Source organism: Mustela lutreola, chromosome 1 (genome assembly GCF_030435805.1).
Source record: "Mustela lutreola isolate mMusLut2 chromosome 1, mMusLut2.pri, whole genome shotgun sequence".
In the NCBI taxonomy this organism is placed as follows: Eukaryota; Metazoa; Chordata; class Mammalia; order Carnivora; family Mustelidae; genus Mustela; species Mustela lutreola.
Window position 1 is genome coordinate 247255278 of NC_081290.1, and position 24396 is coordinate 247279673.

A 24396-nucleotide genomic window follows, 5' to 3' on the forward strand; every position below is an offset into this window, starting at 1 on the left:
CCCTCCTCAAGAGACCAAGGCAGAGTGGGCTGGTAAGTGTGGCCCTGACACTGAAGTTTGCCGGTGGCTATCCTCCCTCCCGCTGTCCCCAGAGTGGGTCATTCTGAAGGCAGCAGGAGGGCGTCTGTGGAAAGAAGGGCTCGGTTACCTCCGAAATCTCATTATCAGCAGAGGAAATCTGCTCAAGGCGCGTCTGACAGAGCCTTTCCACCCAATACTGAATCTTTTCCGATTCCTCAAGGTCTTCCCGCTCGGTCTCAGACACCTAGGACCCAAGGACAGTGCGAAAAGGAGAGGACAAAGGGCACACTGAGTCACACATGGGTGGCACGCTCAAGTCAGTAGCAGAAAGCACTTCCTTAGAAACTACTGTTGGGTGTGTCCACTCTTCCAGACGAAGACCCCAGCTTGTCTCGGCTGGCCCCAGAAGAAGCAGAAATGACGAGGGAGAGGGTGCTGAGGAATCAGGTGGCTGAGTGGCACTTGTAGGCTAATTCAGAGGAGGGTCTCATGCACTGTGGGGAACTAGCTGGGATTAGGCTCCCAGGGTCCCCAGGAACTCTAAAGTTCATCTGATTCTCCAAGAATGGCCCTTTTTAAAGTTCCAAGCACATTCTAAAAATTACTTTGCTCTTTTTCCACCCCTCCAGCCTGCCTTGGCCTCATAAGTGCAAGTTCGATTTTATTTTTAATTTTGTAGCTTATTCATTCCTAATGCCAGACCTAATGCACTTCACATTTTCCAGGATTACTCTGGTTTGTAATCTAATCAGCTTGGCGTTCTGATTCATGGAAATATTAAAGAGAAACAGAACGAATAACATCTCCAATAGCTAGGGAGTTAGGGTCACCCAACTCCTACCTAGGAAGTAGGAATTATTCTTGCTGGATGATTGCTTTTGTCATGTCTTAAAGGGGACAGCCTTAGATATATTTCCAGGCTGAAAAGGTCTGCCCTCAGATACAGCCTATTTTTTTTTTTTAATTTTATTTATTTGAAAGAAAGAGTGAGAGAGCATGAATGGGCATGCACAAATGGAGGGGCGGGGCAGAGGGAGAAGCAGACTCCCCACTGAGCAGGAGCCCAACTTGGGGTTTGATCCCATGGCTCCAGGATCATGACCTGAGCCAAAGGCAGACACTTAATGGACTGAACCACCCACGAGCCCCTGGATATATCCTATGTTGATGGAAGCAGCCTCACACTCATTGGAGAATAGCTTTAGCCACCACATCTGCACAAAGGGGGTTTAGCTTCAGAACCGTACTGTCAGAGCCAAGCCAAGTTGGGGAAATCTGGTCTTGGACTCATAATCTGGGTAGGGGTTCCAAACTGACTTGGACCTGATGATAGGTGGATGGAAGGCTAACTTTAGTTCTACAATCTAGGCAGAGAGGTTAGCCTTGGGGTCATACCCTACATAGGGAGAGAGATCTCCTAGCTGCACCCAGGCTGGACAGGCCTAGCCTTGGGGTCATACTCTGGTGGGGCTGGGATGGAGGAGACAGACTCAAGTCTCTAGCCATCTGTGTGACATCTGGGCAGAGAGGATAGCCTCAGACCCATGCTTGAGCAAGGAGTCCAGTCTCTGTTCTAAACATATATCTAAGCCAGAAGTTAGTCTCCATGATCCTGCGTAGGTGGGATGAACCCACGTTCCAGACTGAGCAGAAGGGCAGGGCCCCTTCCATCCCTGGACTCCACTTGGGGAAAACAACTCCAGCTGGTTCCCTGGGAGTTTAGCGGGGAACAATGAGACTGACCTTTGGGACGCTCACCCGGCCTCTGAGTAGGACACATACCTCCTGGGCCAGACGGTTGATCTTCAGTTGTTTTTCCTTTTCCAGCATTTCCTCTTTCTCTTTGTAAAGTTTTTGCTCAAACTCTAGTTCCTTCTTATTCTTTCTCAACTCCTGCAGGCTGTCATACTTGGCTTTCTTCTTATCCTTTCCTTTCTGAGCAGACATGGCAGTGTTTACATGACAAGGGTTACATGGTCGTGTCGATGCTGGCACAGCACGGCAAACAGGGCGCTCAGTTCACAGACAACACCACAAAATCAACCTGTGCTGGGCCCACCCCCCAGCTGTGCCCCTCTGCCCTGGGCACTGGACCTCATGTTTAGGGCAGGCAAACTGCTGGCCCTGTGCCAGCCAGAAGAACTGGCTTGCTCGTTCACTAGCTAGCTGTGTGACCCTGGCCAAGTTCTTTAACCTCTCTGGGCCCGATTCACCTCATCTCCAATACAGAAGAAATACCTGTCCCACAGGCTTGCCATCAGAGCCAATAAAATAACGTCTACAAAGAAGCTTTAGAAACATGAGAGCATGATATAAATAAAATACATTGTATTTATGTCCTAGTATCTGGGCACATGCCTTCTCCATCATCCGGAGAGAAATGTGTCTCATGGTTAGGCAACAGAGATGCATCCTGGGAGAGTCTATAGAAAATCTGGGAGAGCTGGCAAGACTCATTTGCAGAGATCCTCTGTCCTAAGCTTTAAGAGGTGGCAGCCAGCCTCAGACCTGGGAACTGAGAGCCAGGGACAACAGATTTTGCTCTGATGCTTAAGCTGCAGACCATTTAATCCTGTAGAGGCCTCTAAACTAGGCCCCTGAACTGAGTATTAGCCAGAAACTACAGGATGGGAAAGGAGGGTGGGGAAGAATGCCCTAACTGCTTTATACTGATTGTACAATTCAAGAGGATTTGGGATAGGAGATGTAAAGCAACCAGACGCCTTATTTTTCCTGCTGGAATTGGACTCATAAGACCTGGTTTCCTGGCTGCTTCTCCTATGAGGTTGCAAGGAAGCCAAGGGGTAAGGAAGGAAGAAAATTAACATTTATTTGTGGATTTATGTTGATTATCTCATATGCAGGGATTACCGCCGCTCTCTTGATGAGGGAGCCAGGGCCCAGAGAGGTGAAGCCCCTTGACCAGTGTCAAACATCTAGTCAGTGGTGGTGCGAGAACCTGCATCGGAGACTTCTAGATCCTACACAGTTTCTCCTATGCCTGCGTGAGCTGGCAACCCCTGGGGGCACGGCCGGAGGAAGCACCAGCCCCATCACACACAGCACAGAGGACAGAGTTTGCACTCAGCAGAGGGGATAGCAGAGAGTGTCAGCATTCTGGGGTATTTCTGTGGGGAGGAAGAAATCTGCCGGTTCACGGAGCTCACCCCCATGCCCAACAAGCCTTCCGGGGGTCTTCTCTCAGAATTCCTGAATCATCCCAGCATTGAAGGCCTGGAACGAGGAACTGAGTTTCTCAGCACCGGCCATAAAACTGTGTCCACAGCTAGAGAGGCTCAGGGTATATTTATGGACATCTGACCGAGTCAGCCTGCCTCCCCTCCTAAAGACAACCCCCAATTCCATGCACACATAATATGCTTTGGAGGTGGTCCTCCATCTTGGGGATAGAGGTCCACCCCCAGATAATTCTATGAACTGCTTGAGAAAATGATTCTCATTGCTTCAGCGTCCTGCCTGGTTCCTTGCCTACCATGTTCAATAGACTCTTGGCTCAGGTGATAGATGAACGCTGCCATCATATCATAGATTGGATAATAATTCCCCCGAGAGGAGCCAAGAACATTCTGCCTAATGGCAGCTGCTAGAATAAGGGCATGACTTCCCACAGGGAGCACCGTGATAGGAATGGCCATTCTGTTGATTAAACAAAACAAAACAAAATAAAACACCCCTCCCCCAACAACAACAACCAAAAAAGCTATCAGTACCAAGATTTTAGAGCCAGGGCTCCTGGATGGGGCAGGCAGATGTGACAGTTTCTGACCCATTTCCAAGAAAGCAGCACCTGTTTCCTGATGCAGGAGGTTCAACTGTCCCAAAGCATTGTCTCCTGACCTCGTACCAGCGCCGAGTATGCAGGTTACTCAGTGGCATGGGAATCCACTTCCCCTGCGGGACAGTGGGCTCCCGCAAGTAGGGCTGGTTTGCATGATTTACTCAGGAGTCCTAGTGAAAGCCTTAGAACCATGGGTCCTTCAGGCACTGATGCAGAATTGGCCTGGGGACCTTGAACGCCAGAGGGACTTACTGCCAGGTTAGGAATAAGACATGGGATCTTTATCTTCTCAGATCAGGGCAATTTTGTGCATTGGCGATCATGGCTGTAGATAGCCACGTGTATTACCTGGGGACTTGGTGTTCTAGCTGCTGGGACACAAGGCGTGTCACGGGCTCTTGAGAAAGTGACAAAGGATTTTCAGAGCCAACACGAGGGATGTGATTCTGTTGTCCTTTTAGCTGTCAGTTAAATTCATGGCAAATAATCCTTCTGGAAGGCAGATGGGGGGGTGGAAATACTCTGGCTTCTACCTGGAAGCAAGCTTTCTCGCTTTTAGAAATGAAATGAAAACAAAAATACCAGCTGTTCAGGTATACTGAATTAATGAAGAGAGGAAAATGGGTCTCCTCTACTAATAGCAATTTCCAAGTGACATGATTTCCTGCGGGAGGTATGTATGTGGAGGAAATGCTCATTCTCTTACATTTGGCTGGTTATTTGTACCTGGAAAGGATTTTACCTATCCATCTCCTTTTAATTATTTTTTCCAGTAAAATCCTGTCCGTGGGCATGTATATGTGTGTGCGCGTGTGCACCGTCTTCTCTAGGTCAGTTCTAATAGAGACAGTGCACAGAGAAGAATTAGAAATCCAACCCAATGAGACATCCTAAGCCTAAGAGTCAGGCTGTAGGATGAAAAAGATGGTCTTCTGAGACTGGGTCCTTCCTGAGACCACGGCAACGTGGAAAGGAATGCCCCGTGGTACTCTGTCCTGGGCTGATTCAATGTCATATGGGTCATGATTTGTGTTCCTAGGTAAAGATGTCAACTTCTGTCAGGAATAATATTGCCATCTATTATTTCAACAGCATTGTGTTGGAGGAAGGGGGGGAGAAGTTTCCTGAACATTAAGTATTCCCATTTTACAGGCAGGGAGAAGCTACATATCATCAAGGTCATCCAGCTTTCCCCGCTCTGGTTTCTGGGGAAAACGACATGCCTTGAGAAAAACCCGGTCGAGTGCTAATGCCTAAATGAGTTCACCCAGATTTATGCTGATGCCTGACTTCCAAATGCCGAGTCATCTCAAATATCCAATCTACAGACATTAAGAGCAGCAGTTTCATAATCAAATGTCAAAGTGATTTAGGGAGAAAAAGGACGAGAGTTTTATGGGGCCTGGAGATGCGGTAATAAGATTTAGAGAGAAAATTCAAGGCCCAGGGACCAGAAAAATGCATTATTCTGGCACATGTGGATGCTTCCAGGATTGGTGTGGCTCGTCTCAACGACGCAGCGGCTCCCTGCCTGGCAGCCAATAACCCGGTAACCTGTGCTGTGTATACCCAACCTGATCTGCCACTGTCTGCCTGGGGCTTCTGGTCTTGGCCTCTGTTTCTCATTGGCAGAGGAACAAACTAGAAGCTTCCTGCTGTGGCCCTACCCCTGCCCTGTGCCTCCTGGGGCTGATGCTGACCCAGGCGGTGCCAGATGGTACTCGGGTGGGTCTCACTCCCCGAATCTACCCCCCTCCCCCCCACAATGCTTTTGTGACACCCCTTGGCATTTGATGTCAGCCTGATAGGGACACATGGACAGGGTCAGCCCTCCAAGCGAACGGTCAAGCTCACACAGGTTAGAGTTCACAGGAAAAACAAAAAACAAGGCTTGGAAAGGCCAAACCCCACAGCAAACTCAGTGGCAAACGGCACAGCACCCAACCTCGAGTCCTACCTTGCGGATGGTCGGGAATTTGCCATCGTAACGATAAAACCACCCAAAGGCTGGGAGAACACAGAGAACAAAGAGATGAGCTGCGGTTCTGCTTGGCTAGGTCATCTCCGGGCAGCAGCCCAGGGTCGGGATCTCAAGCAGACCCAACAGCAGCAGAACTGCCCCTCGAGCTGAATCACCCGGCCTCACCTGGGTCACCAAGCAGGCCCCACGCTGGCCCGAGATGGGCCCTGATTCCCTAGGGCCCCGCCAACCTGCTTCTCCCCGGGACACTGGCTTCAGAAGTTAGTGCCAGAAAACCAGAGATAGCCCTTGTGGGGGGGACGAGCTTGCCCAAATCACAGCTGCAGTGTGCGAACACAGAGCCTTGCTGAAAGAGAACGGGGCCGCTCCTGATGGCTCGTCCCTCCCGCCAAGGAATGGCTCGAGACAAAGGCGAACCTGGGGCTCTGCCTAGAACTTCTGTCACACGGAACAACACTGCCTTGTCTCATGGCGCAGCCCACGTGCTCCACCGTTGATGCTGAGAGAGAAGGCAAAGACCGGGGCCGCCTCTGGGAAAGGCAGCTCAGGGGCATCCACCCCCAGAAAAGCCAGATCACCAGGGCACCGGATGCTTGCTCTCCCAGGCAACAGCAGGACAGGGAAACACCTTGAACCTCAAGCTCCCTGGGCCAGCAGGGATCCCCGAAATAATTACCCACCCTGACCAGCTGGAGTTCTAGAACAGGATCTGGAAAGCCTTCTGCTGGATCAAGCCTTAACCCCTTACTTGCTGGATCTTGGGGATATCTAGGGAGTCCTGAGGGAGAGGCCAGAGCAGCAAAGGAAGGACCTGGGCTTGGGCAGTACTTAGATATCTGAACTCCTCTTTCTGGTGTTCTGGTGTGTACCAGCGGACGTTCCAGCCCAGTCACCAGTCCTGTCCTCGGGTCTTGCATGCCGTTCTTGGACTGAGCTGGCCTTGCAGGAGCTTTGCACCCACCCGTGGTCCCCACCAGCTCCTTAGGGCTGGGTGTCTATAGGGCTAGCAGGAGGCGGCGGGCAGGGCAAGCAGAGCAGCAAGGCCAGGGAGCGAAGCGGGGGCGGCAAACCTGCTCTCCCTGCTCCTCTGTGCCTCCATCCAGGTCTTCTGCTGGCTCAAGCTCGGGCTCCACTCCCTGATCAGCTACCCGGGAAGAGAGGAGGAAACTGGTGAACCGAGAAGGGCTTGGGAGACCTAAGAGGCCGGAGGTGGTTCCCAGGAGCCTGATGACCTACGACACCCTCCTCTCCAGAAACAATGATGTGAGGGGCAGAAACGGGGCTCAGAGGCCCAGACCAAACTGCTTTGCTCTGGGATGGTGCATGGAGTGTTTTCAACCTCAGTAGCTTTAGTTTTCTTGTCTGCAAAATGGGGTAATGACAGGGGCCTCTGATCTGACAGCCAAGTGAGAAACCTTTTTGCAGAGCATTCCACTGACACTTGGGAAGTGAGGGACGGAGAATGGGAATATCTGACTATTAAACACGTTTGGTGCCAAGGGCTTACAATGGAAGAACAGGTCCTCCTGGCTGCTGCTCACCACCTGGGGAACTCTGCATCCCCAGAGGATGTCAGAGCTATGTGGGCAGGGATGGAGATCCAGAGTAGGTGAGGAAATGCCAAAGAGTAAAGGGGAGACGTGTGGTTATTAAGACATGAATTTTGACATTGCATGGAGAATAGCAGATCATCCAATCCAGGGGCTTCCAACCTGGACTTTGGCCTCCCTAGGACTGTGGAAGGGAGTGTATGAGTCTTTTGTGAGCTGCTTATTAATATTTCAAATCTTAATTAGAAGAACTTGCCCATCCATCTACGAAAAGGCTCTAAGTTAAGTTCCTTTGCTTTTGGCCCAGTTTATGTTCACTCAACAGTGGAACATTGATGCTTTCTTACGAACAAGAATGACTACTTAATAAAACAATAGGAAAACAAATGATTCATTAATGGTGTGATAGGAAAAACCTGAACTTCTAAACCGTGGGGTCTGTTGGGGGTGGAGGCTAATGGTTGGGGTCCTGGATGGAGAGAAAAGCCTAGTAATAATCTTATTTAAACCTCTTTATCTCCCAAGGGTGCTTCCAACTCTGGGATCCTTAATAATCCTCCTCCCTCTTGCTGGGGCTAAAGAAAGCTCTTCTGGGGGTCTCTTGACAATCTGTCCCAGCTCAGCAGAATGTTGGGGCTCTGCTGGGTCAGCCATGGGGAGGCAGGCCATACTCCTGGAACAGGGGTTGGCGAGAGGAGCAGCCGGTCCCACTGACATACTTACGATGAGCAGCTTCCTTTTCCAGGCAAGAGATGCTCCCCACTCTTTCCTGTCTGTTCAAAAATGTACGGTCCACCTTTCCCAGGCACAAACCCCCAAGTCAGGTATAACCTATTGGCTAACAGGGCCTCAAGGCTGAAGAGTGGCCCAGGAGGAGGCAGCGGAGGCCTGGTCCCTGCAGGCCCAGGGTAACAGGGACAGTTCTGGCCTCCCAGGGATGGGGAGAGAGGCAGGAGCTGAGCTGGCTTGGAGGCCTTCCTGCATTTCCTGACATTCCCAAACGAGATGGAATTGCTGGTGCATATAGAGTTGGATGGAAGCAGCAGCTGCCCAGCATAGGCGGGCAGGCTCGGGACATCAATCCCGTGCTTAGAAGACATTTATACCTTCAAGCAAAGGGAATTCTTCCTCCTTTTATTCAAGAAGATTGATTTGGCTTAGGAGCACTAAATAAATAAATAGCTAGAGAAAGGGTTTTTATTTTTTATAGTTCCTGAGAGGGTGTGTTTGCTCCGAAGCCAAGACCCAATTTCTAGAAAGGTACTAAATTGACTGGGATTACTTTCATGAGAAGCAATTAAAATCAATTTCTCTCCTTCTGAAGCTCCTGTTTCACTCATAAGAGCAAATTAGCTCCCTGACTAAAACAGATTATTCACCAAGAATTTAGCTCTGGCCACATCCTTGACTAATACCAACTGTTGTGAGGGGAGGCTGATGAGAGCTTGCTTTGTTCTTCAGAGAGGAGTGGGAGATGACACCCTGCCCTACAGCCAGGAAGGAATGTGCTAGCAGATGTCTGACCTGCACCAGGGAGGGGTGAAATGGAACCATCCAGATGCCCTGCCCAACCTCTTCGTTGACTGTGTTGGCAAGATGATGTCCCTCTAGGGCTCAGGTAGGCTCCAAAGTTGGGGCCAGAGTTGTCCAGACCCCATCACAAGATCCTGAATGGTTGCGATACAGCAGAGATGAGGAATCTTGGCTCTTAGGTGTAGGTTCACCCCATCTCTAGAGGTTCCCAGGTCAGCTGAGCATAATCAGCTGCAGTAGAACTGGCCCTTTGTCACGTAAAGTGAGAGTAAGGCTCAGTATGGAATTCTGGACTCGTGGATGCTATGGCACCCAAGCCACCTTGGCCTGGCTTCCTACCACCAGCCCACTGGAGCAGCATGGAGCGTGCGTCCCCACTTTGCCCTGGAGGTGTGCGCTGCCCTATGAAGAGACATCCTGGCAGCTGGGGTTGAGAGGAGGACCAGGGAGCAGGCGGTGGAGGCCTGCCCTGAAATTGGAGGTAAGAACCCAGGACCAATGAAGAAAGGAGGTGCGAAGGGTGGAGGGAGCTGAGCCCCAGGATGGCCACAGTGTAGGCCTAAGAGTGGTCTCAGTCCTCTCTTCAGCTTCATCCTTGAAGGGGGGTGACCCTAGCGCACACACGGGGATGCAGGTGGCAGGGGCGCCTAATTTAGGTAAGCTCTCCCCACAGTTACCCATCAGCCTTAGATCCCCAGTGTCCTCTCCAACATGAGCGCTTCCCCTCTTTCTGGCTGCTGTTGCACCCACCTCTGACTCACAACCAGGTAGGATGTCAACATGTCCCCCAGCAAACCGAGGTGATGATCCCATGAGCTGCTCGCTTTTGCCACAGCTCTCCGCTCCCTGGTCAGCAGCCCCAGGGCATGGGGAGACGTCCACCTGCCTGAGTCTCTGTCATGGGGGAGAGCCTGGTCCCCGGGGACAATGGGACAGAGAGATCTCTCCCACCCCAGGGCCCTGGCACGCGACTGCCCCTTCATGAAGAAAATGCAGCCCAGGGAGCCATGGGCTCCTCACCTGGGAGGCGTTGGTAAATGGAGGAAGATCTGCATCTCTGTCTAGAGACTCCCCAAACCCCGGGCCCCAGAAGGAAGCCCCTCCCCCAGCATGTGATACATACATTTAGGCTTGCGAAGGGGTACTGGGTGCGCTTCAGCGGTGATGGTTTTAGGTGAGAGCAGCTGTTCCTTTGAACCCCAGTCTTCTTCCCACTGCTTCTTGAACTTTTCCTCGTCTTCTATAATCCTGAAATAAGATCCCCATGCCTGTGACTGGGGTCAGGACTTTCGCAGGCTCCCCGTCTGCCTATCGGGAAACCCTACACAGCCTGGGGAGAGGCTGAGCGGCTCCGGCTGCGGTGAAGAAAACACAGGCCCTGGTCCTTGTATTCTACAGTGAGTGGGAACGCCAGCCTGGGGATTATAGGACCGTGTTCTAGTTACCCCAACATGACAGGCTTTCCTAGATCTATGGAATGGCTACAAATAAAGGAGGATTCACCAGGGGACAAGAGGGCCAGGCAAACTAGGCCTGGAGGTGGCCTCTGGCCAGCCACAATTCTGACACAGACAGGTGTGTGCAGACACATGGACCCGGGCACTCACTGTTCCATCTCCTTCCGGTATCTTTCATTCTCCTCTGCTGCCTTCTGGGCAATTTCCTTTTTCCTTCTGAAATACAAGTTCACATTGGCATGTTGGATTCCATGCAAGAGAAGTTCACTCTTCTTGTAGTTAATTCCTGATTTGAGAAAAGTTTAAAATTTTTCTTCCAGGCTCCCTTCCAAGGATGCCTGGACCAGATTTGGATGCGGGGGGAGCAGGTCCAAGAAAATCTGGGCCCTGGACTCCGGTGTGGTTTTGTCTGGCACTGCTGAGTCGAGACTCGGTGCTGCCAGGGATGGGAGGCTGATCGCAGGAGGCCACACTCCGTGTCTACCTGCGAACACTTAGATATGGTGACTGAGGACAGGCAGGGCCTGGCTGGAGCGAGGTTGTCCAGGAGGAGGGCCCCACTCCATATAGTCAGGGCTTCCGGTCAAGGCCAGGCCAATGGGTAGAGGTATTTCCAGAACTGGTTCTCTAGGCTAATTTTGTGATGGGGAAGAGGTGACGATCCTGTCCACCTCCCTTTCCCAAATTCTCTTTATACTCCTAGGATGTATCTGGATTTGGATTTTGACAGTAGGTCTTGGTGTGTGTGTGTGTGTGAATTGCTCATCACATTTATTATCTCAGTCTATCATCTCAACCAACCCCGGGAAGAGTGGGCCTTCTTACCACAGACAGCCGTGAATCCCACCCAGCTTGGCCATATGTGACTTGGTTCACAAGTGGCTTAACCTCTCTGAGTTATAAGACCACTCAGTCTCCTCACCTGTGAAATGGATTAATACCACATATCTTCCAGAGCTATTGTGGGAATTAAGTAAAACATAAATACTGGCCCTGATACAATGCCAGCCCCACAACTGATACTCAACAAATGTTAGCTACTGCTAGTAGTACCCTCAAAACTCCTGGGTTTTGGAAGTCAGAGGCTCTCCTCAGCTACAAGGGAAGAGCTTGGTGGTCTGGAGACAAGGGATGGATGCACAGATCACCCCTGGGCCCATGTGATGAAGGCAGGATGAAGGTGGCCTAGGACACATCGTGTGGGGCGGGGATAGGGGAGGCCTGGCTGGCCACACTCCACTCACTGTCGCTCCATCTCCTGCTGCTCCTGGAGGATCTTGTTGGACTCCATCGCCAGCCGCTTCTGCATGAGAAGCTCCTGCCGCTGCAGCTCGCGCTGCCGGGCCTCCTCCAGCCGCTCCCGGTCTGTCAGGAACAACTCCCGGCCCTGGGGAAGTGAAGAGAGGCCCCCGGCTCAGTCTCCAAGGGAACCTGGGCATCCACTGCCACAGCCCCGGGGACCAAGATGCAGGTTGTCTTCTTATCACCGTGGCCCCTGTGTCAGGCACTGTGGTTCCTGGTCGTCTCTGAGCAAGCTTCTCCTGGCTGGGCAGAGATCTCTCCCTCCGCTCTGTCAGAGCTTCAGGAACGGAGACCCTCTGGCCTTTTCCAGGAGGGTGTGGCTGAGATCAGGGGTCTGAATGGCTGGGGCTGGAGGTCAGGGGTTAGGTGCCCCCTATGAAGGCATTCTGGACTTACGGCTCCAGCTACGATGGAGATGGTCAGGCTGCGGCTACTCTTCAGCACGTTCACGGCCTGGTGGTGGAACAAGAGGACAGCTGGCTGAAGCCCGACAGACCAGAGCAGTCGAGGCCTCCAGAGAGCACAGACGGTCTCAGACCCCGTGGCAGGGCGAGGGAGAAGAGAAGTGAATGGTAGACATGATAATGGCCAGCGACCCAAGACCCCGCATCTCACCTCCTTGTGGTCCAAGTTGGAGAAGTCGATGCCATTGACTTCGACAATCTGGTCCCCTGTCTGGTGGAGAAATAGAGAGGGATCAGCGTGTTTGCACTACCTGTAAACCCACTCATCCACGGGAAGGGCTTCCCCTCGTGGCCAGGGTCAGATATTGAGCCTTCAAGTGGCAGCACCTCAATTCTTCCTGATGAACACAGCAGTTAGAAAGCTCCCAGGACACCTCCATTTCATATCTCTTTTATTAGCTGTCAAATATTATGCCCTTAGAGATTCATTCCTTTGGCTTAATTTACGACATTCACTTTAAAAACTCAGTTTGTAGACATAGGATCCTTTGGGTTTCTCATATAGCAGAGAATATGCTGAGCCATAATAACAATTTGTATAATAGCTAACATTTGTCTGTCCCTTACTACATGCCAGGCAGTCTGAAGCATATGTATTAATTCATTTAATCCAATGACTCTAGAAGGAAGGATATTTCCCTAGAGGAAACTGAAGCACAGAAACAGGAGTAACTTGTCCAAAGTAGAGAGAAAGGGTTCTGGCTCTGGCACCAGACCAGGTTTGAATCCCAGCCCTATCACACTAGGTACATTGATCATGGAAAAAGCGCACACTTTCTGCAGGTCTCTGTTTCTCCATCCATAAAATGAGGATAATGACAGTACCTAATTCTCAGAGTTCTTATAAATTTTATTTTTTTAAAAAAATATTTTATTTATTTATTTATTTTGGGGCAGAGAGAGAATGAGTCGGGGGAGAGGCAGAAGCAGACTTCCCGCTGAGCAGCAAGGATCCCAGGACCCCAGGATTCTGACCTGAGCCAAAAGCAGATGCTTAACTGACTGAACCACCCAGGGTGCCCCAAGAGTTCTTATAAATTTGTATAAATTTTAAAGGCCTTAGGACAATGTCCTACCTATTAAACACTCAGTGAATGTAAATTATTATTACTACATTTCCAAACTCAGGACCAAAGGCTCTCAGAGCTGGAGAAGACTGTGGAAAGTTTGAACGTGAGCCTTCCCATGGGGGTGGGTAGGAATCATTGGCCAGTGGCTGCTGAGAGAAGGCTGTGTGGGAGGGCCTGTGTCTCTGTTGCTCTGCGATCATCGTCTGACCCATCCCCCCACTGGGGCCATGCGAGGGTCACTCACCTCCAACCCCACTTCGGCAGACAGGGAGCCAGGCTTCACATTGCTGATAAAGATGCCAGGTTTCTGGACAGGCCCACTGGAAATGCTGCGGAAGAGACGGGAAATGCAGATGAGGCTCTACTCATCCCTGCAGCATTGTTCATTCCCAGTGTCTTATCCCCTCTTCCCGCATGTCCAGTGCTTTGACCCCTCAGGACCCAGGTCACCCATGAGGCTCAGTTACCCATTGTGCTCTGTTGTTTACCTGTCCGGCCTCATTTTCCTGAGGAAACAGCCACAAAATCTATTTTTCATTCCCCGCTACGCAATCCCTTACCCAATACATGGCACATACTGTTTCTTTTCTCTTTCTAGAACTTTCTTAGTCATTCCTTAAGACTCAAATGCTATCTCTTCTACAAGGTTCTCACCAACCTCCTTACTCTATCCCAAGCCTCAGCTGGTTCCTCCCTCCTCAGTACTCCCAAGATACCTCCACCAAGGATGGCATTTGTACATCATTTCCCCTCCCACATCTGTGGCAGACATCACTAATCAATCGCAGTATTCTTTCCCACTAAACTTAGATACAGCCTTAGAGTTCTTCTCAAAGCACAGTGGACTCTTGAACAACCTGGGTTAGAACTCATCAGTCCACTTACACATGGATTTCTTAGAGTACAGTGCTGTAAAAGCATTTTCTTTTCCTTACGATTTTCTTAACAACAGTCTCTTTTCCCTAGCTTCTTTTGCTGTAAGAAAATAGTATATAGTATGTAAAACACAAAGTACGTGTTAAGCAACTGTTTAGGCTATCAGTAAGGCTTCCCGGTCAACAGTAGGCCATTAGCAGGTAAATTTGGGGGGAGTCAAAAGTTATGTCTGGGTTTTGGATGGTGCCGGGGGTCAGCACCCCTGATCCCTGTGTTATTCAAGGGTCAAATGCCATATACTCCAGGCAGCCACCACCAGTTGATTAGAAAGAGCCCGGGACGGGAGACCTATGTGCCTGTCTCTGACGCAGAACATAGCTCCATCAGAGTCCTTGTCACTCTCTGCTGTCACTCTTTGCTGTAACTCTCCAGTGGCTGGTCTCCATGTTCACTATGTTCTACAATATAATCTCTTAATCTCTTAGGAAGGAGGGACTTTTTTTTTTTTTTTTTAATCACTTATCTTGGCAAAATAAGTGTTAAATAGGGCACGGATTACATGGAGCACTGGGTGTGGTGAAAAAATAATGATACTGTTATGCTGAAAATAAATAAATTAATAAATAAAAAAAAGAAATTTCAAAAAAAAAAGTGAATGAATGGAAATAATACAAAAACCTCACATAATGATTGCTAATGTTTGGCGGTTGCTTGCCACCTACTAGGCATGGAGCTGTTACTTTAATTCTGTCATCTCAACCCTCCTCACAACAACTGGTTTTGTGGGTATTCTTATCCCCAATTTACAGAGGCTCAGAGTGGCTAAGCGACTAGCCCTAGGTTCTAGAGCTCCTAGGTGGCGGAGTGGGGGCTGGAACATAGATCTGTAACTGTAGTACCTGTGTGCTTAGTAAGAACACCCCACATTTGGCCCGAGACCTGTTTGCAATTCCCTGGATGCCACTTAAGGGAGCCCACAAGGTAATAAATGACACAGGAACTGTAACAGAGATGACAGGCTGGACAGGTTCCCTTTGCTGTGACTTGAGGGCCCACAAAAGGAACATGGCTCTGCTTTTGGGTCTCAGTTTTGTCATCTGTACAATGGGCCTGTTAGAGCTGTCCCTCTGGACGTATAGGGCTGCTGTGGACCTCAGGGAAGAAAACAGGCACTGAGAAGTGGCATCTCCTCAGAAGCAGTGGTAAGAAAAGGGAGAGGTGTTAGGGGTCTCCTGGGGTCTCCTGGCCATATTGAGCCTCAGGGCACGCCAGCCACCCACCTGCAGCCAAGGCCCCGGGATCCTACTAGGCTGATGAAGACCTTCTTCTCCTTGTTTTCCCGACTGCCGGGGAAGGCCAGGCTACTTTGCCCACCCTGGAGGAAGGACGGGATAAGGGTCACTGGGCCTCCACATCTGTGCAAGTAGCTTCCTGATTTCATAAAGCCCTTTAGAGGCTGTCCCCCCCCCCATGAGACTGCTCACCATTATGTCCCTGGGGGGTATGTCTGCCCCAGCTGGGCCTGGCTAAGGGCCCACCACCTGCAGGGACATTCTGGATGCCCTGAGGGCCTGTGAGAAGCCCCTAGAGGCACATCTCTGGGGCAAGCCCTCTCTGGGGACTGGCTGCTCCTCCTTGAAGACAACCCCATCGAGACCACATCGCAGGTGTCCTGGCCCTTACCCCAGATTCCGACACAAACTGATCCACGTACTGCCATTTGAGGGGTTCCTCTGGGGAGCTGGGGGCAGGGAAAGAAGAAGAGCGTTACTAGAGATGTTGGAGGAGCTAGGCTCCAAATCCAGATCTGCCAGTTGGGAGCCTCCAGCTACCGCTGGCCCAAGAGCAGTGCCAGCCTGGCTGATGCCAGACCCTGTGGCCAGTGCCAGACCCCTGAGCCCGCAGGGAAGGGTCTATCTGCAGAGGCGGGTCCTGCTCACCTCTTCACAGGAATCAGGCCGATGTCTGTGGGAGAAAGGGAGGGGGGTTAAGATGGCTCCTCTGCCCTCCCTTCCTCCCCCAGGAGCTGGGGACCCCGCTGCTGACCCCACCCTAGCCCATGCCTCCATCAGCGCCCCATACCCTCTGGCCTCACTCACGTCTCACTTTGATGGACACAGTCTTCTTGGTGCGGATGAGGTTGATGACCTCCTCGTGGGTGCAGGAGGAGATGGAGTAGCCATTGATCCGCACAATCTCATCCCCTACCTTGGCCACAGACAGAGGGAATGAGCACCGGGTTGAGGGGGCATCCGGCAGCAAGACAGGCTTGCCCCCAGAGGCTCTAGGCCTGCTCTCTCAGAAAAGGGACGATGACCATGTCTTCCCTCAGAAGAAATCTTGCCATGCTCCCTTGTACCTTGTTACAACCAACCTACTTGCCATCAGCCTGAGGGGGTCCCATGGTAGCGACATGTCCAAACAGTCTTTCTGGCTCATGTGGCAGATGGGAGATCCAATGTGGGAGGTGAGAGGCACAGAGGGTGGGTAACAGAGCTGAGACTAGAGCTTGGGATTCTGTCCCCTGAGTCCAGTCCCCCCTTTGCCCCACTGGGTCACCATCAGGCTCTGGATCCCATGTAAAGGGCAACTCTTCACTTAGATTCAAGCAGCTCTTCCTTGGCCTTTGTCCCACGCCACCCCAAGGAGAGGGCTCTTCTGACCTTGTTAATCACTGAAACACCATAACTGAGTCAGGGTGGGAACTTCCATGATTCCTGACTCAAGTTCACATCTCTGACACACACACGACTTCTTCCCACTCTATGGATGCTCAGGGGACATTGTAAGCCTGCCACAGGCCTGACCTCTGAATTCCCATGCTGGGAGTAAGAAAGACTGCTGAATAAACACAAGGCTTTGGCATCAGATAACCTGGATTCAAACCCCTGCTTCTAGCTGATTCTCTTCTAGCAATTCTTTTTTAAAAAAATTTTTATTACTCAAAAATATCTTCATTTTTTATTTAGCTTTCTGACTCTGTGCTTGTGCCTTCAACACTTTCACCACGATCTTCTGCTCTTCAATAAGGAAAGCACGCTTGATCCTGTCACAAACACACTTAGCACATGTGGAACCACCATCAGCCCTGCTGACGTGTTTTTACATTTTAGACAACCTCCTAAGAACAGCAGGTGTTAAGGCACCTGGGTGGTGCGGTTAGCAAGGGTTCAGGACAACCTCGTTTTGCTCGAGGCTGTACTATAGAAAAGCCCACAACGATATGCCAACGCTGGCACATTCAGAATGCCTAAGGATGCTGTGCCCAGGAGAGGAAAAAGGACCTTGGGCAAGTCCCTTGAACTTTCTGGGCCTCAGTTCCTCTCATCTGTAAACTGAGGAAAGGCTCTGGTTGCTGCGAGAATTAAGTAAGTGTGTCTGTGTTAAGCCAGCCAGCCCCTGGCATAGAGTCAGGAATCAAACGGTCACTACTGTTATCAGTCGTCCCGCCGGAGCCCTAAATACTCCCGCCCTCTTCGCAGGACTTCAGGCCTCATTAGGTTGGGAGAGACAGGGGCTTGTGGGCCTGCAGGGTCAGCCTGGACACAGATCTGTGGTGAGCACATAGCCTGCTGGACACTGCTGGGGGCCCCTCCAAGCACCTTGGCTCTGGGGATCAGTCCTGAAGCTCCTCACTTCATAACCGCAGGGCTAGAAGAACCCTCAGACATCAGCTGAAGCTGAAGCCCAGGGAGGTGATGTTTTGTGTAAGGTCACACGGCCATTAGCTACAAAACAGGGACGGGCTCTTGGGTGTCCCTCTTCTCCAGCCTGAGATCAGCCCAAGCCAGCTGGCGGCTTCACTCACACCACATGTGCTGTCCCTTTGGGATCTATTGGTACATGTGGAGGACACAACTTGACTCTGTGGGGTCTGGGAGCTGGGCGGGCACACAGCCTGTGAGGGGTCTGGCTAGGCCAATCCCCACAGTCTGCAACATTCCCACAGTGTAACCTTCTCAGTACTCCTCAATACGACCTACTCAATACCATCTGAATGCTTCCCTTGAACACCTCAACACAGACCCCAATCTTTTCAGGGACCTGATGACAGTGGCAAGGAACTCGAAAAAGTTCCCTTGAAACTTTTTCGAAAAGGGGGGTGCTCGCTAAAGAACTCTCTAGGTTTCTGGGGACACCTCCTGTGAGGAGAGCAGCTAGGCTACCTCCTCAAATCCACTTTTTTTTTTTTAAGATTTTATTTATTTATTTGAGACAGAAAGAGCACAGAGGGAGGGGAGAGGGAGTAGCAGAATCCCTGCTGAGCTAGGACTCCATCCCAGGACCCCGAGATCATGATCTGACAGGAGGCAGACACATAACCAACTGAGCCACCCAGGCGCCCCTTAGACCTATTTTTTTTTTTTTTTATAGCAACTCTGTTTCTGTTAATCAAATGAGGAAACTGAGGCTCAGAGAACTCAAGTGGTTTGCTTAAGGTCACCTGGTTAGTAATCAGAATTGCTGGGATCTGAAGTCAGGTCTCCCCTACTGACAACAAGCGTGTCTCTTGGGCATCTTTAAGCAGAGAGGAAGGGCACCTGGCCAAGCCTGGCTGCAGATCCCAGCATCCTGTCCTCTCTGGATTCTTGCCACCTGTTACAGGTGACCTCAAGTCCCATAAGAAAAGCAGAGATTACTCTGCGCATTTTATGGCTGGGTCAACCCAGGAACACAGAATCGTTCTCTAGCCCTGGATGATAGAGAACATTATGTCGAGCAGACACACCTAAGAAAAAAAACCCAACATATCCTGTAGGTGGACCGAACAGGTCAAATCAGCAGACCTTCAGTCCAGCCAGGATGTGTCTGAACATGTCTCTCCCTTGCCTTCCAGAATCTTCTTTTGTCTTCAGATCTCAGGCACGAGATCTTCCCAGAAACATGAACCCCAGACAGGTGAATGGAGGTGGACATTTTCCCCAAGCTCCCCTGAGTGAGGATTCCTGTCTTGTTCCTAAAGGGAACCTGTTGGGGACCCCAGTCAGAATGATTCCCACACAGCCCCTGGCTCAGGCTACACTATCAGCTTTCCTCTCGCTCTCGCTCCAGCACGGAGACCTGCAAAAGGCCCTTTGTGCAAAGGCCACAATGAAATGACGATCTGAGGGACAGGGGCACAAAGGACAGATGAGCCCGTCAGCCCAAGAAAGAGAAGATAATTTATAAGCCTGAGAAACAGGTGGGACAGCAAAAATGCCCCGATGTCCCCAGTCATGGAGGCATCATTGAGAAATGCTTGTCCTAGCAGGAGAGTTCGCCCTGGAAAAAAAAAAAAGAGGGCCTCAGGCGATGCCAAGAGAGGAGCTCATTATGTCTTTTCTCTGGCTGTGTTTCTGGGCTGGAAAATGTGCCCCACAGGAGAGGGGTAATGAAGTGGCTGAAATTTCAGCTGCTACTGGCGAGCCTTGAGACAGGGATTTAGAACAAAGCGATGTCTGTCAGCTCCCACTTCCCACCTCCCCCTCCACGGGGTCTGAACCAGGCTTCAAGCCCCCTGAAGCCCCTCTCTTGGCAACCTGATAACAAACATGCTAGCAGCTCTGGGAGGGGCTGGGAGGGCTTCTTCTATCAGGACATATAAGAACACAGCTCAGGGCTCCAGCAGGAGCGAGATCTGGAGGTTGGCCCATCTCTGCTCAGACTCAGAGGTGTGGGACCCAAAGGGAGAGGCACCTGGGGTGCTCAAGAGAGATGCCTGGGCTTGGCAGTCAGGAGACCTGCATTCAGATCCTGACTCTGCCACTTACAGTTTCCAACTCTAGTCAAGTCTCTGAGGCTCTATTAACTCCTAAGATGGAGACGATACAGTGAGAACCGGTAGTGGGCATGTCGCCCGGCACAGTATAGGTGTTTATTTAATTTCCCTCTCTGCTTACTTAACAAACACATAGCACCGTATACTAGGCACTTCTTCTTTTTTTTTTTTTTTAAGATTTTATTTATTTATTTGACAGACAGAGATAACAAGCAGGCAGAGAAGTAGGCAGAGAGAGAGTCGGAAGCAGGCTCCCTGCTGAGCAGAGAGCCCGATGTGGGGCTTGATCCCAGGACCCTGGGATCATGACCCAAGCCGAAGGCAGAGGCTTTAACCCACTGAGCCACCCAGGCACCCCTATACTGGGCACTTCTATAAGTACTTTATAGTATGAATTCACTTACTCTTCATGATAACCTGATGAGGTAGGGAGTGTTATCATTACCCCCATTTTACAGATGAGGAAACTGAGGCATGGGGTTTAGTCATTTTATCACAGTCCCATAGCTCATGAACAGCAAAGCCAGGAGAGTCTGGCTCTGGGGATCTATGCTCTTAAGCACCACACTACACTGGGAATTCTTTTTCCCTTCCAGTTAAAGGCTACGTGTGAAAGCTCCAGGTGCCAGGATGTAACTACACTCCTCCTTTGTGAAGTAGGGGAGGGGATGTTAAATGCAACAGCCAGGCTCCCAGGGTAACTGAAGAAAATAAGCAATTTCCTGCAGCCTGATGTCTATGGGCCTGAGGAAAATCTGTCAGGATGTGCCAGCCTCTTCCTCCCCCAGAGTCCCAGAAAGGCAAGGTGACCACGTTCTGTGGGGACACAGGAAGCCTGAGGCCCTGACCCCCCCCCACCCACCCATTCCACTGGATTCTGCTCGCTCACCTGGAGCCCGACATTGTCTGCCTGACCGCCTTTGATGAGGTGGGAGATGAAGAGCCCGCAGCCGAACTCGAGGCCCCCACGAACGCTGAGGCCGAGGCCTTCGGGATGCAGACGGTCCAGGCGCACCTCCTTCAGCTTCCTGCCGCAGGAGAAGTCAGTGAGGGCCCAGTGCCGGCCTGACTGCCACCACTGACCCACTCATGAGTGAGTGACCCCGTTCAACCCAGGTGACCTTTCCCACCCTTTCCTCCAGCCTGGCAATGCCCTCTGTACCTGGAGCGCCGGGGTGTCAGCTGGTCGTACTCCACCTGGTGTTTCAGAGGGATCAGGGGCCTGATGGCGTCGAACAGTGGCAGGCGGCTAGGTTCATTGATGACCAGCTTCAGGTCCCCCACGAGCACGGCCACATCCATGGTTCTGCAGAGACACCGGGAACACCTGGAGCTCCACCCATGGCCATGGCCTCTGACACCCAAGGGTTCCCAGAGGCAGCAGTCCCAGGCTGGGTCCCCACCCACTGGGTCCAGGCCCTGGAAATGGAAAGAATGCTCCTGAAAAGCCCAGAGGCCCTAACTCTGGGCCAGGTGCTTCATAAGAGCCTCACTGTTTCCCAATAAATGTCACAGGGAAACTAGAGAGGTAGGGATTGTTAACCCATTCTACAGATGAACTCAACCAGGATTCAAACTCAGCTCTGCCTACTTCTGAAGCCCAGGATTTCTCCAGCCAGGAAACTTCACAGGAGATGCTGATGACCCCACTTCTGCTAAGCTCTGTCGAGTCTGCCCTCATAGTATCTCTCATATGACTCCTCCTTGCCTCATTCAGACCCTCAGCATCTCTGGCCTGCCCTTCTCCAGCTGCCACCAACCTGGTCATGTTCGTCTCATATTTTCTAAGTGTAAGTCACTTTCCTTCTCAAAACCCTTCAATGGCTCCCCACGGCCCGGAGGCCACCACCCTTTCTCCTCAACAGGCTCAGGGCCTCCACGACCTGTCTCTACAGAGCTGCTCTGCGCCCGTGGCTGGTCCTGTGTGCCTTGAGTTCTGCTTCCCCAGATTACCTATCATTTCCCATTTGCCCCCTGTGCTTTCGTGTCTCTGCACTTGTACTCATAATTGATCCCTCCGCCTGGAATGTCCTCTGATATTTCCACCTGTCGACACCCTTCATAGCCTTCAAAACCTAGCTCACGCCTTCTTGGTCACCCCCACCCCATGATTAGAAGCAAGACTCCTTTCTTTCCATCTGGCTTTTACTTCGCCTTAGCAGTTATCTTCCTGCAACTCCTATTAGAGTTCTTTGTGTTTGTAGAGTCTGTATACTCCCCCCACTAGGCCACGAGTTACTGTAAGCAAGAACATAGATCTTATTCATGTCCAGATTCTGCATGGTGCCCAGCAAGTGGCAGGAGCTTAGAATGTGTGATGAATGAATAAAGAAGCAGGTGAATGACAACAGATACAACGGACGTGTGGCTGGGGCCCTCTGGCATTTATGGTTCCATCTCAGCAATCATATTCTTTTCAACCTCTCTTGACAGCCTCCCCCATTGGATTACAAGCAACCTGAGCACAGCGGCCAGGCTGACTTGTTCCCTAGTGTACCCTCAGCTCCTAGCAAAGATCCACACGCTAAGTATTGGAGTGAATATTTGCTGAGGCAAGTGAAGGACGTGTCTGTTCGATTCCCAGGAGCATGGAGCATCCGCCTCCCTCCCAGAGCTCCCCAGAATGGGAAGGGGAGGCTCCCCTGTCTCAGAACAACCCACCCAAGGGCTCCCTATAGACAGAGGTCCCTGGGGGGGCCACAGGTGTTGGACCCTGCCCACTTACTGATGATACATCCGCAGCACGTCATAAAGATAGTCCTTCTCTGCATCATTTTCAATCAGAAAATCCACCTAGAAAACCCAAGGGCAGAGTTCTAGACCGAGGCCCAGCACACCCACAGCAGACCCCAGGGAGAGGGAGGCCCCTGCCACTCCCCAGCATCCCGACAGGGCTGGGGCTGCAAAAGGAAGGCAGCCAGGAGCCAGGCTGGTCCTCCGACCCCATCAGTCATACACAGATCACCCCGATGGGGCCACGAGAGTGCCTCTGCACATCCAAATGAGGCCAGGCTGACCCTCATCCCTTGGGGCACACACCCTCATATGCACACACCCGCCCCTCCCTATGACAGTGAGGCACCCCCATGACAGCAGTGTTGCTGCTCACCCTCGTGGCCATGTCTCCAGGATCTAGAGTGGCCATGCCAGGGTCAGCTCCCCGATCCGGAAGAAGCCCACTGTCTTACCTGATGGTGGCTATAGTGCCGGATAACTGCCTTTAGAAAGGATTTGGGCCATTCACTCAGATAGCACATGCCACCCACCAGAAGTCCCCGACCGTCTTCCGTGCCTCCAGTGTTAGGGGCCACTCCACCCTGGCCTGGCCTGATCTAGGCTGCCTTAGCTCTGACTTCTGTCCACTAGTCAGCCTCCTGGCCACTCCTTCACCTCTCCAGGCCCCTTCAGTCCCCCGCTTCTCCCCCAGGGGGAGAGTCAAGTTACATCATTTCAAGTTTGCTGACGTCAATGGCTGGGACTCAAAGGTCAGGGTCAGGAGCTGTTTCATTAGCACCTCGATCCCAAGGGAATTGGTGGGTCAAAGCCCCAAATTCCACCCCCTGGAGAGGTACAGTGTGACTCTCTACGCACCGTAGTCTTGGCTCTCCCTTTAACCCATGTCTGAGAAAGAGGGTGAGAAGGGCCTCAGGTTGGGAGAGGGGTGAGGAGGCCCTGAGCTGCACACAGTCAGGAAAGACTCTCCAAGACGGGGCTCGGACTCCCCTTAAATGAAGGCAGAGTTCAGCTGTGACAAGACAGGGTAGTCTTGCCCAGGTCTGTGACCCATTCTTCTGGGACCATTGGAACAGAACTAAGAGGGACAGGACCAGGAGGCTGTGGCAGACGTGTGCGGAGGAGTGCCGGGAAGGTGGTGAGCCAGGACTGAGCCAAGAGGATAGAAGGAAGGCTCTGGACTAGAGCAACTGGAGTGTGTTCCTCATCAGGCAGGCACCAGTGGGCACTGTGCGCCTCTGCACGGCATGATGCTGTCGAAGGCCTACTGTGTGCCAGGTGCTTTACCCTAAACGCCAGGTATCAGGAGAATGGCACAAAGTGCCCTAGAGCGGAGGGTTCCTGAAGCCAGTTCTTGGACTACTCCATGTTCGCTTGTTCAGACCATACTCTCACTTACTGACTGCCAGCCGTGTCTGAGGAACTTGACGTGAATTCTCCTTAATCTTTTAACTACCCTCTGATGTGCATGGATATCATCACCACACTGGACCGATGAGGAAATACAGGCCTGAGGAAGCAATAGAGCCGAGACTCCAACTCATGCCCACAGGCTCCAAAACCTCTGCCTTTTTTCTAACCACCACAGCGTATCCACTTACCAGATACAACTTTTTGTATGCATTTGTCTAATACACGTTTATTGAGCAACTACTGTGTGCCAGACACTATGTCTTCTTTTTCTAATTAGATTTTAAAAGCTTTTCTTTTCAGGGCCCCTGGGTGGCTTAGTCAGTTTAAGTATCTGCCTTTGGCTCAGGTTACGATCCTGGGATCCTGGGATGGAGGCCCCTGTCATTCTGCACCCCACCCCCACCACCCCTGCTCTTTTCTCTCTCGCACACTCTCTCAA

General features: G+C 51.4%; 1 protein-coding gene across 1 annotated transcript in view; it reads right to left on the bottom strand.

Annotated features, from left to right (window-relative positions):
• Positions 1–24396, bottom strand: part of USH1C (USH1 protein network component harmonin) — a 45266-nt gene that overhangs the window by 15435 nt on the left and 5435 nt on the right. The window contains 16 exon segments of the mRNA XM_059137590.1: positions 149–265; positions 1804–1956; positions 5778–5827; positions 10008–10132; positions 10492–10557; positions 11586–11728; positions 12040–12096; positions 12259–12318; positions 13422–13506; positions 15334–15428; positions 15737–15794; positions 15994–16018; positions 16153–16261; positions 20701–20839; positions 20974–21117; positions 22537–22604. Of these exon segments, the coding sequence (XP_058993573.1) occupies positions 149–265; positions 1804–1956; positions 5778–5827; positions 10008–10132; positions 10492–10557; positions 11586–11728; positions 12040–12096; positions 12259–12318; positions 13422–13506; positions 15334–15428; positions 15737–15794; positions 15994–16018; positions 16153–16261; positions 20701–20839; positions 20974–21117; positions 22537–22604 (1494 nt within the window).